The sequence below is a fragment of the Rhinatrema bivittatum genome, chromosome 6, assembly GCF_901001135.1.
Source record: "Rhinatrema bivittatum chromosome 6, aRhiBiv1.1, whole genome shotgun sequence".
In the NCBI taxonomy this organism is placed as follows: Eukaryota; Metazoa; Chordata; class Amphibia; order Gymnophiona; family Rhinatrematidae; genus Rhinatrema; species Rhinatrema bivittatum.
The window spans coordinates 49,167,777-49,182,523 of record NC_042620.1 but is presented as its reverse complement, the minus strand read 5'-3'; the positions used below and the strand labels follow the sequence as shown (position 1 = coordinate 49,182,523).

The 14,747-nt window shown below is 40.9% G+C and overlaps 1 protein-coding gene across 3 annotated transcripts in view; it reads right to left on the bottom strand.

Annotated features, from left to right (window-relative positions):
• The window catches only part of MGAT5 (alpha-1,6-mannosylglycoprotein 6-beta-N-acetylglucosaminyltransferase), a 422,238-nt gene that overhangs the window by 103,778 nt on the left and 303,713 nt on the right, over window positions 1-14,747 (bottom strand). For all 3 annotated transcript variants that reach the window (XM_029605357.1, XM_029605355.1, XM_029605356.1), the window contains one exon: window positions 7,026-7,159. In XM_029605357.1, coding sequence (XP_029461217.1) covers window positions 7,026-7,159 — 134 coding nt within the window. The remainder of the gene's footprint in view (window positions 1-7,025; window positions 7,160-14,747) is intronic.

Genomic DNA, 14,747 nt, shown 5'->3' with positions numbered 1-14,747 from the left:
GGATGAACGGAAAAGCAGTATTTTCTGCTTTTCTGTACAACGTTTGAGAGTGCACAGAAATTAAAGCCTGCTCTAAGCAGGCGTTAATTTCTGAGCGCAAAAGTGTGCGTATTAGACGTACATTTTTTTTTTTTAATTTCATGTGAATAACTAATAGCCTCATCAACATGCATTCGCATGTGATAGATGCTATTAGTTTCGCTGCATCGTGGAAGCGCTAATCCCGTTATTGCCTAATGTGATTAGGTTGCGCCTACTCAACCCGCATCCAACTGTGGGTTAAACAGTGTGCGCGGCTGAGCGCACAATACTGCATCTTCCTAAATAAATGTCTCCAAATTGAGTACTGCCTGAAATATGTTTGACATATATATATATATATATATATACATACATACATACATATATCGTTATTTTGGTTTTATTAAAAGCTGTGGCCTGTTTCTCCACTTGGAAAAGTGTTAAAAATAAAATCATGCATTTATGATTGAAGAAAAGAGCTGCTTGTGTTTTATTTGGGGCAGAATGGGGTGTGTGGTTCAAGGGTGGAGCCAGTGTTCCTTTGTTAAGTCCTTAATGATGCCAAATAAATGCTTTTAAGATTATAAAATGTTGCACTGTACTCAATTGCTTTGTTTTCACAACTTTGTGATGTATTTAATTGAAAATAAGAATTATCCAAAAGATGATGTGTATGAACTTGAGACCACAAGGATTGCTCCTTCAGAAGCCATGTATTCATATGCTGGAACCACTGGTACCTAATTTCTCAGCAAAAATACAAAATCTATCCTTTCATATGTATGTAAGCAAATTCTCCTCCAACTTCCAACTCTTTACAGCTTTGATAAACAACCAATACCTGTGTACATTTTAACAGGTGCAACTGTGTGATTACAAGTTTTGGTTAGATCATTTTCAAAGCAAATGTGTGCATAAGTTCACTTTGAAAACTGGCATATAACATATGGGTATTTTCGCTGACTCTTATGTGGGTTGTTACAAAATGACCCCAATAAGGGCTTGCTTTCGAAAGTCATTTACGTGCATAAAGAAGCCCAGTTTTATGTGTGTAAATGGCCATACTAAAATAGCTAAGGGCTCAGATCATAAAAACTATGCATGCAACCTGGTCTCGTGCAAACCTTTACTCAAGGCTTAACTTAATTTGTACACAAGGGAGATGAGGCAAAGTGGGAAGGAGCAGGATTGGGGTCTGGTGTGACCTGTGTGGGGGGCCGAACGTGAACTCTTTCTTACATACACACGTGAACATATCCAGTAACCGCAGAAGTAGTAGGCCTGACAGGTGTTCACCTCAACTCTTGTCTCTCTGGTTTCCCATCCTCTCTCATGCTCTACCTTTCAAATTGTGCCAGGAAACTGCACAAAAATCAAAGCTATGTGGCTGCTTTTGTCTCTCAGTAAGCAGCTCCAGGACACTCTGACCTGCTTTCTCTGGGGCCTGGGTGGCCACCACTGGCTCTGCTCCATTTCTCCAGGGATTTTGCACCGCCAGCTCTGCTCCACTTCCATGGGGAAGCTGGAACTGATTTATATTGCCACCTCTGCTCTCCCCTTGTGTCCTGGAAGAGAGATGGCAGAATGCCATTCTGGATTGTTCCGCCAGAAATTTAAGCCTCGGGGTAACAGACACAAATTAGCACAAGTTTGAAACCTGTGAGCTGTGGTGGTTATCAAGGCCAACGCTGAAGCCTTGACGACTGGCACTACTAGCATTTAAGTTTCAAACTGGCTAATTCAACTCTTTTTCACGTCTGTTTTTTTGTTCTGGAGACCCTGCTTCAGTGCCGCTTCTCCTCTTGCTCTCTGTAGAAGAGGAGAGGAGGGGGTAACAGGAGGGAAACGACTGGCTTGGGGAGTGAAGAGGCTGTTCTCTGCTCTGTCTGCTGCAGTCTTACCCCCTTCCCTGCAGGCTGCCTGAAGGGGAGGGGCTGGAGCAGAACACCACTGCCCTGCTACCTCTTAAGTCTGAAAAGAAGTGGCAGACACAAACGAAGCCTTGCTTTTACGTGAACTGCCGAGAGGCATTGCGGGGCCCACCCCTCCAATTCAGACTTACACACACATATTTATTTAGTGATTTTTTTTATATACCGTGGCACGTTAAGAACATCACCTCGGTTTACAAGGAACAATAAATCAGCAACAGGCTTTACAATCAAATGAAATTAAGAGGAAACATTACAAACAATTAAAAACAAATTAAAAACAAAACAAGTTGAGACATGCCTAATACGGGAAGGGAAATCAGTGACAGTTAAATATAACTTAGCAACAAGCGATTCACTAATTTGGTATAGATCAATGGATCCGAAAACAGTCTTTACAATGGGTGAGTGTAGAGTGGACATTTAGAAACATTAGAAGAGCTGGAGTTATAGAAAGATATCTATTTGAAGAAAGATAATGTATTGTGTGTGGAACATGTGTTCAGCATTTCTGTAGAGGAGATGATCATTGAGTGTAAGCTTGTTTGAACAGCCAGGTTTTAAGGTTCTGTTTAAATTTCCTATGGCAGGGCTCCAGGCGCAGGTCTGTAGGCATTTTGTTCCAGATGTTGGTTCCAGCAATCGTGAATGAGCGGTCTCTCGTAGAAACATGTTTATATGTTTAAGAGATGAAGAAACGAGTTTGGCTTGGTGCATTTTTCTTTATTGGTCTCTTTGAGGTGCGGAATGTAAAATGATCAGAGAACCATTGCATGTCTTGATAGATAGACTTATGAATGAGGGTAAGTACTTTGAATAATATCCTTTTCGATTTTAAAATGTAAGTATGTGTGTAAATTCACTCGCACGAATTATCCTTTCAACAGAGCAGGTGTAACTTTCTGCGGGTGAGATTGTTCGCGTACTCGAGCATTTTGAGCACAAATTTTCAGAGCAAACTTAGCTCATTTAGAAAATTCAGTATAAAAAGTGTGCATGAAAAAGGTATGTGCAGACTTTACTCCACCATGCACAATTATAAAGTAACCTGCCCTAAGTCTACATATAATTTCTGTTGAAGAAGGAATTATAATTAGCTATTCTGTCATGGATTTATCTGATTACAGGGACTAAGAGACCACATTCATTTATGTTTGCTGGTATTGCTTGTGATTTTTAATTGCTCTATAATTTGAATTTTATGTACTGTTATTGTTGGAACCTTAAATTGTTATCATTAGTAATGGGTGACATTATTAGGTATACTATATTGTTTTGTTCCAATGATAGCTTTATACGTGTGATATTTGCTTTGGTATATGGTTTATTTTTGCCTTTTATTACTATTTATTGTGATTCAAATGTATTTGCTCTGTTTGCTGCTAAGAGCTAGGGGTTCGGTCAAGGCTTGTGTTCAGCGTTTTATTTACAGTGCACATCAATTTTCATTCCTATATCTGCTTACCTGCATCTGTAAACACAAATACACAAACATCCACTTCCTGGATTCATGGTTAGGACAGCAATGTTACAGGAGCTGCCTTCTCCTGGCTGGTAGGACACTGATAAATACAGGAGCTGCCTTCTCCTGGAGACCTGGACCTAGCCTACTGATCCCAGCTGGGCCCTGTCTACAGGACCCACCTTGCCAGCAGGATCCCACCCACAGAGCTCTCTCCCTCTGTGAGGATTAAGGTGGAACAGTCAACTAGACTGGTCCCACACAGGTTAAGGAAAGGGTCTAAGGACATTTCTTCACATACTCTCCCCCCCCCTTAGCTTGATCCCATAGGGGCAAGCATCTTCACTCATCCTGGATCCCAACCAGGGAAGTGGCTTGACACCCCAATATGCTCTTTCTAGCCTCCTGCCAGGTAAACTCTTGGGTGGGGCTACAGGGTTGTGCTCTCCCCTTGTCGCTAAGGTTACCTCTCATAGCCCCCCTTACTATCACCAAGTATGCCTTTTTTCCAATGTCCAACCCCAGTCCTTCATTTGAATCTTATACAACTCTGGGTTCCTAGTTCTCCTCTGCCCAAACTCTCTGGAATTTCTTTGGGTGCTCCTGTGATGGTCTCTCTTTTCACTTGTTGCACAACTCTGTTTCCTTCAGGCTTCCATGGCATTTCCTGACTGATCCGTACTGTCGCCACCTGCAGCACTTCCCTCTGGCCATTCCGCAGTGGTGGTGTTTGGGTACCATACAGCACCTTTCCCAGAACTCTCTGTGGTGCCATTCTCTGGCTTTTCTGTAGCTCCTCACTCAGGCCTATCTCTGCTGTCTTCTTCTGGGCAGTCGATGTTGCCTCTTTCCTTGGGCCACTCTTTAGAGCTCCCCAATGAGCTCTCTGGTATCGCAAGTCTTTTGCTTTGCACTCTGTTGTGCCTTCTCTGCTTCCCCAGTTGTCTCTTCAGCGAGTTGCCACAACTCGCTTACTATATGGGAAATCTCTGCAAGCATCCCATTTAGCAACTGTAGGCACTCTTTGTCCAGCCGCTTTAGGTATTTACTTCACTGCCTGACCTGGACCCTTGGGAATGGTTTCTCTGGCTCCATTACTGTGGCTTGCTTTTCTAGAGGCTATACCTCCAGCCTGAGGTTCTCTCTTCCCTCCTGCTCCCCAGAGGTAGGAAGTTCAACCACACAAAAGTACATAGCTCTCTACTTCTGCCATGCACTCTGGTTTCTCTTCTGCTACCTGTTCCACTCCAGGTTTTCAGTAACACTGCCTAGGCTTTCTGTGGCAGCAGCTTTGAAAGGCCCTGCCATGTTCAAACACACACAGCCAACTCTGGCAGCTTTACTTGCTGGGCCACATTCTGTTCAAACACCAGCCCAGTGCCCAACTAGTACTGTCTTTTTTCCTTCAAAGGTACAACGAAAGGTTAAAAACCCTCCTTTTTCAGCTTTTTCTTGTCTGTCTCAGACAAAGCTACTTTCCATAGTCTGTTTAATTCCAAACACTCTTATGGATGTTCTTACAGCCAGGCCCATTAAACCAATTCCCTCTCTATAGTGAAAACTTTTAAACTATTTGTGTGCTCCCTGAGCCACACCCTTTTTACAGTCAAACAAACATCGAAATGATGGCAGAAAAGGACAATGATCCACCCAGTCTGCCCAGCAAGCTTAGTGCTCTATACTCGGTTTAGAACAGGTTCTCTCAGTGCTCCGTTTCCTCCTGTGACCTGTACCTTGTTTACAGCCACAGTTCCTCATCTCAGTTTTCTGTGTGCCAACAGAACATTTTTTCAACTTCTTTACTTCTGTGTGCTCCCCGAGCCACACAATTTTGAAGTACTTTACTTCTGTGTGCTCCCTGAGCCTCACCCTTCTGAACTTTTCTTTGCTCTTGTGAATACTTCTAAGAGCACTGCTTTGCCTCCAAACATCTTGTCAGGCTATACACACAACAAACTTTCTTTCACAGTCTTGAGTTTTCTCTATGCCTTGTATAGAGAAAAAATTCCCAAACTTCCACTATGTGTGACACTGTAAATTAGACGTCAAGATTTGTGCTCAGTGTTTTATTTACAGTGCATATCAATTTGCATTTAAATATCTGCTTACCTTCAGCAGTAAACCTAGATACATAAACATCCACTTCCTGGATTTATGGTTAGGGCAGCAATGTTACAGGAGCTGCTTTCTCCTGACTGGTAGGTCAGCGATATACACAGGAGCTGCCTTCTCCTGGAGACCTGGGCTTGGCCTACTGATCCCAGCTGGGCTCTCTCTTAACCTCCCCAGCTGGGTCCCAACCACAGGACTCTCCCTGCCCAGTAGGGTCCCACCTACAGAGCTCTCTATGTGGAGATTAAGGTAGACCACCTGGTCCCACACAGGTTAAGGAGGGGGCTAGGGACACTCACAGTGGGATAAAAGTTTAATAACAATTACATATGCAAGTGGATTAACATAACAATCCTATCATCTATTTCAAAGCAAAGAAAGATTTGTATATTGTACTCTCTCTCATTACTATTTGGCATTTGTGTATTAACTTCATAATGCTAAACAACTACCAAAACTAGTGAAGAGGTTGTCTGAACAATCAATCTCCAAACAAACCCATGGTGAGACTCGGAGACCAGATGTTTAGGCAATAGCATTACTAATTTTGGTAGCTGTTTGGATTATTATGAAGCTCAGTGATAAGGCAAGGGTGGTGGGAGGTGGAGTGGGGCTGGTCGGCCTGGGGATTGGGTGAAGTATGGAATCTTGAATGCTCACCTACCCAGCATGGTAGAGAATCAATGAAGAAGACAATAAAACCTGATTTGGAGAAGGAACAAGATTCTATGTGTCGAAGTGCTAGGAATATCCTTAGTAGTGTGGATGAGAATAATTAGGCAAACTGGATTGGCTAAGTGGTCTTTTTTTTTTTTTCCTGCTTTATTCTATTGTGTTACCCTCTGTCTATAACCAGATCTCAAATACGTAATAATTGGAATACTTCACAAAACATCACTGTGACAGCTGCATAGTTCAATTAAAAGGTAAGAGATACCCAGTCCTTTTCCGATTGCCCTAATGATTCTCCTCTAGAGAGCGAGCAATGGAAAACACACACTTATTCAATATCCATTTAAAAACACACAGAAAAGTTTCATCCCATCCCCAAACACAGACTCAACACAAGCCCTTAGACTTGGCACCTCTCCCTATAGTCTCATAAAACAATCATATCCAGCTACACATTATCATCCAAGGTGACAATGACTTGCCTAATTCACATACAGCCACCAGGAATTCGTTTTATGAGCTCATTTCTCCCAACTTACATTTTACTAAATCACTAATTTTTCATTGAATTTCTATGTTTTTAGAAGACAATCGAATGTTAGTTTTCTCATTCTAGCAGTGAACTAAATATATACAAGAGGAATTCTCAGCATAATACTCACTTGATCTCAAGCAATCAAATTTGTACTCAATTGCTGAGGAAACCCTAATTTGCTAGTACTTATCTCTTACACATTCATGGACCATCAAATTTTGTAAGCTGAATAACAGTTTTCCCTTGAGGAAACTGAATTTATGATCCCCAAAACAATAAAAAATAATCTTACCTTCCAGAAATTGTCAACCTTGCCATAAACAAGTGACTGATTTTGCCTTTTGATGTCATTCATGTGTTGGATATCACTAGAATTAAGATGTTGCTCTACTACAAATCCCAGAAAGCTGTTATCTGGAGTATGAGCTGCATGGAGAAGGAAATCATAGTGTTGCTTTAGCATAAACAAATATATTTACATTTTAACATTACACACATGACAAAAAAAGCTGACTTCAGTGTTCTCAGCAAAATTCAGGTCTACAAGCATGTAGTTTTAGAATATATATTCCATATTGTGCTTTTTACCAAAACATATCTATGTATAGCCTAACCTTGAGATTTATTTATTTATTTAGATTTTTTCTATACCGGCATTCGTGAAAATGTCACATCAAGCCGGTTTACAATAAACAATGGGGTGATAACCGTAACAGAGAACGAGATAATATGTACTAAACATACTATAGATGCAGTTACAATAAAACAAGGAGTTGTACAACTAGGAGCAAGAAGAAGAAAAGATAGTAACTTTAACATAGTATATTAACCCGTAAAATGGTAGACTTTCCAAAAAGGGAAGTGTGTGATTTACAATGAATTGATCAATTCAAATAAATGTAGTTTTTAACAATAAAGAAGAGATCAGAAATAATGAAAATTCTGGATGTTTATAATGCTTAGGGTAGGTTGCCAGGATGGTTGTAAAAAGAAAGTTGTTGCTTGGAGGTTGAATGTTGGAGAGAATTGGGTTTAATCTGAGTCTGGGAAGGCTTGTTTGAAAAGCCATGTTTTGAGTCTTTTTCTGAATGTCAGTAAGCAGGGTTCCTGTCTTAGATCCGTTGGTATGGAGTTCCAAAGAGTGGGTCCTGCTGTGGAGAAAGCCCTATCTCTGTAAGTTATGTGGAGGGAAGTTTTGGAAGGCGGTACCTGCAGAGACTCTTTGTAGTACTCTCTTATGGGTCTGGAGGATGTATGCTTTATGAAAGGGATTTGTAGGTTGAGAGGAGCGATTTGTTGGATAGTTTTGTAGATTATTGTGATTGACTTATAAAGAATTCTGAAATGGATTGGCAGCCAGTGTAAATCTTTAAGGATTGGGGAGATGTGCTCTCTTCTCCTTGTGTTTGTTAGAATTCTGGCTGCCGTATTTTGAACCATTTGTAGCGGTTTAGTATGTGCTGATGGGATACCTAATAATAAAGAATTGCAATAGTCTAACTTGGAGAAGATTATTGCTTGTAGGATAGTCCTGTAGTCATGGTTGTGGAACAGTGGTCTTATTCTTTTTAGAACATGCAGTTTATGAAAGCAGTCTTTAGTGGTTTGGTTTATGAAAGCTTTTAAGTTAAGCCTATTATCGATGATTGCGCCCAAATCTCTTACTTTTGTTGTTTGTAAATTAGCTGGAGGAATTGTGGGGGTGTGGCAGTTCTCAGAGGATATGAGAAGGAGTTCCGTTTTTGAAGAATTTAGGATTAAATTCATACTGGAGAGGAGGGAGTTGATTTCTTGCAGACAATATTCCCAAAGATCGAGGGTTTTTTTTTTTTGAAAGTTTTTATTTATGCATTTATATCAACCAAATACAAACAAGGAGCTGACTAGCAGTCCCGCCATAATACAGAATGAAAAGTACAATCCTGTTACAACTATATGAGAGAGCACACCTATGGCAACCAAATAGCCCGTGGAGTACATGTTGAAGGAAAACTGCGCTCAAATACCCAACATGGATAATTACGAGGGTTTTTTTTAATATTCATTCAAGCTCTTCAACAGCTTTAAACAAGGTCGGGTTTTCAGCGTAACCAAAATATGCAAATTAACTTGCTTCTTAGAGCAAATGTAAGCAAATATATCTAATTTATCTTCATTCTGGATAACCAGAAAAAAACAGGCAGGTCTGTGCCCCTTCAGTGCTGGAAATGATAAAAGCCCACTCCCCCAGTTTAAACTTAGAGATACAATTATTCTAACCTAGAAATAAACTGGCAATCTGTCAAAAGGTGTGAGAATGTGCAAAATGTTGTAAATGATTCGCAAAAATTAAAAAAAACCCAAACTAAAACTAAAACTTATTGTCCACACCAAATAAAAGCCTTTGGTGTGGACAATGTCACATTTTCTGGTTGTGTGTTTCATCATTTCAGAAAAGGAAAAAAAAAAGGTACAAGGATAAGATATTCAAATGAAAAGTACATATTTTGTTCTCTGCTTGTTTTGTCAAAAAAAATTGAGAATTTTATATTGGAGAAATATAGGAGGTAGATTTTTTTTTGTGTGTGTGTGATTTTTTTTCCAGTGGGAGGGGGGGGGGGGGAATTGACCAATTTGCTCAAAATTCTGCTTTAAGAAATTAATAGTTGCCACTGTTGAATGACAATGTGGGCAATGAAGCATCACTTCAGACTCAAAGATCAAACACAGTAAGAGCTACTTTCCTCCTCCTGACCTGAAACCCAAATCCCACAAAATGTAAGTGATATAAGTGGGGCCCAGTCTCTGGACAAAAATAGTGCCCCCCTTCCCTTTTCTGCATAGTCAGACAGACAGACTTAGAAGGGTGGGGTGGTCCCGCCCCCGCTTCAGCTTTGAGCCCAGGGTGGTTGCCCTTCTTGCCCACTTGCTATCGTCCTGCATATAGGGGAGGAATCCTTTATTAAAAGCACTTATAGTCCCTTATGGTCGCCCATCACAAGAGCAAAAATGAAAATAAAAGTCAATTTAAAAAAAAAAAGTGAATTTTTTTTTTTTTTTAATAGGACATTTAAAACATTTCTTGACTAGCATTCAGGAAATATGTTCTCTACATCAGTACTGCTTCTAAATGCTAGTTTTAGTCCAATAAAAATGGATCACAATATATAGTATTGACCTTTACTTTCACATATTCATGCAGACTTAAGACCGCAAGCACACACTACTTTACAGATGAGCACACAAAAGCTGAAAGCACACTTGGGAAATCTGACTCCTTTTTAGAAACATGTAATTAAAGAAGAGGTAAATGCCAAATATAGGCAGTCTCACCTTCTGAATGGAACTGCTTGTACCTCCAGTACTGAATATTCTGAGAAGGCGTATTGACACTTGAAACATTTCCATTAAAATGTTGGCAATATCTCATGTGTCACACTAGACTAATACAGACATTTTACAGCTACATTTAGGTATACCTACCTTCTGAATGTACTAAGTGCCTGTGAGATGCATACTCTGTCTAAAACCTGTATAGATCAGAGATTTGCTTCAAACCTCAGGGCCTTTCAGCTTCTATTTGCTATCTATCCTTTACCATTTGTGCTGGTTGCCTAGTATCTGTGACTAAGGTTGGTAGTAGCTTTTTTTTTTTTTGTAATTAGATTCTGACTCACTAGGCTTCTCTCAGTCACATATCAGAACTGCACAGGCAAGATATTTTTTGCACTGAATTCTTTACCCTTTCACATGTACTGTGCACTATATATATATTTTTAAATTTTTATATACCGAGGTTCCTGTATAATATACATATCACACCGGTTTACAAGGAAATATAACTGTTGCCTTGGGGGCAGCTTACATTGAAACACATAACAATAAAGAATTTAAAGAATTTACAGAAAACAAACAAAGGCCTAATTAAACTGGAAAGTAGAACTATTAAGAAACATATGTACAGCAGAAGAAGGGATCGGGGTCTATAATGTATTCGTATTCCTCGGGCCTAGGATTCTGGGAAAGTTTGGGTGAAAAGCTATTGTTACTTTTTGAGAGATCTATGGCAGGGATTTAGGTGAAAGGGATAGGGGTCTATAATGTCCTCGAAATCCTTGGGTTTTAGTTCTCCGGGAAAACATATATATATATATATATCCTTTACTCCTCTAGCAAACACTCTCTTTTCTCACCACATTAGACTGGCTCCATCTAAAAACTGTCAAGTAGGGAACCTGGATCTGCTTTATGACAACACTGCCTGGATTCTAAGAGAATGACTTAAAAGAGATGAAGTGCACAGTACATGTGAAAGGGTAAAGAATTCAGTGCAAAAAATATCTTGAATACATGAATGAGAGAATGTCTCATCCCTCTGAACATCATTTATAAGCACTCAAACTATAGTACATAAGAACAAAACAACATAATATTTGCTGTACTGGGTCAGACCAAAGGTCCATCAAGTCCAGTACCCTATTTCCAACAGTGGCCAATCCAGGTCACAAGAACCTGGCAGGATCCCAAAAGAAGTTACATGCTTTTTATCCCAGAGATAAAAAGTGGATTTCTGTAACTCCACCTTAACAATGGTATACGGACTTTTTATTATCCCTACAGGATAATATTCCCTTGAGTTGAGTCAATTTTTCAGGTTATGAAGATTGTGCTCCTCCTGAATGGATTTTATATCACAAGCCCAATCTATGTTAGCCTGTTTCAGTGCACATGGCTGTCCTCACCGCATTGCTAAACACGCTTACAAAAGGACTCTCTTTATCAAATCGGGACTCTCTCTTTTTACAACGTCCCAAGGAAAAATGCACACACTTAATATGTATTCTGCCGTTTTCATATCGAATTAATCAGGTCACTTTGATTATTAAACGTTATTGGTCTATCCTTACACTTCATTCCATTTTTTGGGAGATGCCATGCTTCACATTTACTCAGGGCAAAAATCTTAGGGATTATCTGGGACAAGAAATTTCCCCAACAGGGAAATGTAAGGTACAAACAAAATATCTAAAAAATATATCATACATCTCACATTTTCAAAGAACACAATTATCAAAATTAAAAACTACACCTACCATATATAAATCAGAAAAACATCACACAAACACTTCACATACATTCACACACATACATTCCAACTAATAGTTAAAATGGAAAAACCCACCCTGTTAAACACCATGTGTCATATTAAACCAGCCTGTACTACAAACCACATCTATTGCATTCAATAATCCTTTATAAGCAATTTATGTGCATTCTTCTCTTCAAAATGCAAGGGTAATGAGAAGTAAATCTCAAAAGGACATCGAAGATATTTGAAGAACATTGAAAGTCCCTTTCATTATTTATCTTCCAGTCCAAAAGGTTCAATCACCCAGCAATATGATTGACTCTCAGTTCCTCAAGAAAGTCAACCTTCACAGAAATAGTAGAAGACAATTGGAATAATGTCACCCAATATATTATAGATTGGCAAGTCTCAACTTGATTTGCAGAAGAGTGCAAGCCAAACATCAAATACTCAAACTTTTTGCCAGATATGTTTTGCCACAATGGTTTTTTCGGGGGCATCATCGGTATCACCCAAAATCTCCTGTGGCGGGTTAATTCAGATGTTAGGGAGTACAGACGCAACTGTTCAGATCACCCTCTGAATTAAGATCCACACTTCCTCCTTTGGGCACAAATCTCTTCGGTCACTTTCCTTGTGCATATTGCTCAGTATGTATAATTTCTCTCTGTTTCAAATTTTATGCATCCTTTTACACATTCAAACATCAATCTAATTGCTAATCTATGGGGTGATATGTCATGTGTCCATGTCCCTTACTATATTTAGGTAAAACTCTTCATTCATTAAGAACAAGAATTATCCAGCAACGCTCCTGCTTTGTAATCAGGTTGCCAGGAAGCCCCATCAATTTCTCATTGGCAGGAACTTGGACTGATATCTAATTTACATTTTTTTGTAATAGAACAGGTCTCTCCGCTGAGTCATGGCAGCGATTTTGCTTCTACTCTCATTCGAAAAGAACTTAATTCATTACTTCCATCCAGGCTTAACTGAAATAGAATGGCTCCCCCTTGTCTGGCCTGTGTATAGGCATTCTGATTGGTAGTTCCTTTTTTCAGGAAAGTTTCTGATTGGTGTTATACCTTTTACTCCTGACTGGAAGCTCTCAGTCACGGGATCTATTCTGATTGGAAGGGTTCTTTTTGGCGGATTGCACTGTTTTACAAGACTCTGATTATTGCTAATTGGTTCCTGTATGCTATTTGCAAAGTTACTGGGGATGCTGTGGCATCCGTTTTGTACAATCACTAAGTCTTCTTAAGGTATTTTTCCCCTTTTACTATTCTTGTTTCTGCTGATTTTGTAAATCTGTAAGGCAACATTTTGGCTTATTATTAATATTGTTAATTGTTCCGCAGACTTGTGCACTACACAATCAAAAGTTTAATCTTCTAACACAATGGTATGTGCTCAACTATTTAAATTCCATAATGTGGTGTGTTAGGCGCCAAATACACTTAAGGCACTTCTCCACGGACACAAGGATACCACACCAAAGTTGTAGAATTGGGACATGACGAGCGCTAGGGGGTGAGAGTTGTGTGCCCCTGCGGTTGGACATACCTTGTCAGGGAGTGGAGAAGACCAAGCCCTAGCCAACCTGCACGCCTTGGTGAGACCAATCATGCAAGGTTGATCTCGGAGTAGTCCTCAGACTACTCCAAGCCCTTTCGACCTGCCACAGGGAGCAGCAGAGGCAGCAGGCCAGACAAAAGGCAGAAGAAGGTCACGGCATTGGAGCTTGGAATGTAGACGTGGAGCTTGGGATGTACACGAGGAACTTACACATAAAGGAGATGAAGGCAGGAGCAAGGAGCTCTGAAGACCCGGCCACAGTTCAAGGAGATGCTCTGAGATGGAACTCGGAGTCAGGACCTCAGAGGCAGAACTCTGAGTCGGAATACTGAGCTGGAACTCAGTGGCAGGGAAGTTAAAAGCCAGAATCTATAGGAGGCTTGCCACCAAGGAGATGAAGACTAGGATCACTTGGAAGATGAGATGTCTTCCAAGGTCTCTGATCCACATCAGGACCACTTTGGAAGACGAGACGAAGATATCAGGATCACTAGGAAGACGAGACGTGGATCAGAGACCTTGGAATGCCAGGCAGGAATGGAAGCGAATGAGTCCTAGGGAGGACTAGTCCCAGAAGACTAGCTCCTTGCCAAGACGACGATGAAGTGAGCTTGGGGCCCTTTTGTAGGGCTGAGGTGGCAACTCCCAGGGAGGAGCTACATGGTGGATCACACCTCTCTGTCCCTTTAAGAAGGGAAGAGAGCCGCAGGCCTGCCCCCAAGGAGGAGCAGGAAACAGGAAGTCCAGGACCCTGGACAGTGGCATCCCTGCCGCAGATGAGTAGGAGAGAGCGGGCCTCAGGGCAGGCCCCGACGGACGGCGGGGTGCTGCCGCTGAAGGAGGAAGTTCCAGGATGGCGTTCCTAGCCGTAGGAAAGGCCGCGGCGGCCTCCAGGCCCAGCCACAGGGGAGCGGCAGTGGCAAGATGGCAGCCTCTGGGCCGCGAGGTGAAGGACTGGCACGGCTTCTGCTGTACCAGAAAGATGGTAGCCAGACCGCAGGAGCACCCAGCGTTGACAACCTCAGGTGAGGCCATGGCTTCAGCTGCGGCCTCTGGGCCGCGAAGGTAAGCGCCTGCCACGGGAGGAGTGCAACAAAAGTTTTGTAAAGCAAATTTCAATTTTATTTTAAATTTTATATCAATAAGCAATACAGATATCCTTGGGAGATACAGAATAGAAGCAATTCTCTGGCCAGGAGCACATGAGAAGCACTACTCTGTCTGTCAGTGAGTTCTGCTTGTTATAGGTAAAACATGCAATAATTCCTAAGTTGCATGAACCTATGGGAAAGCCATGTACACAGTTTCGCATGTCATAAGAGAGACACATTTGACTTATGTTACCCTGATCTCCTTCCATTAGTCCTT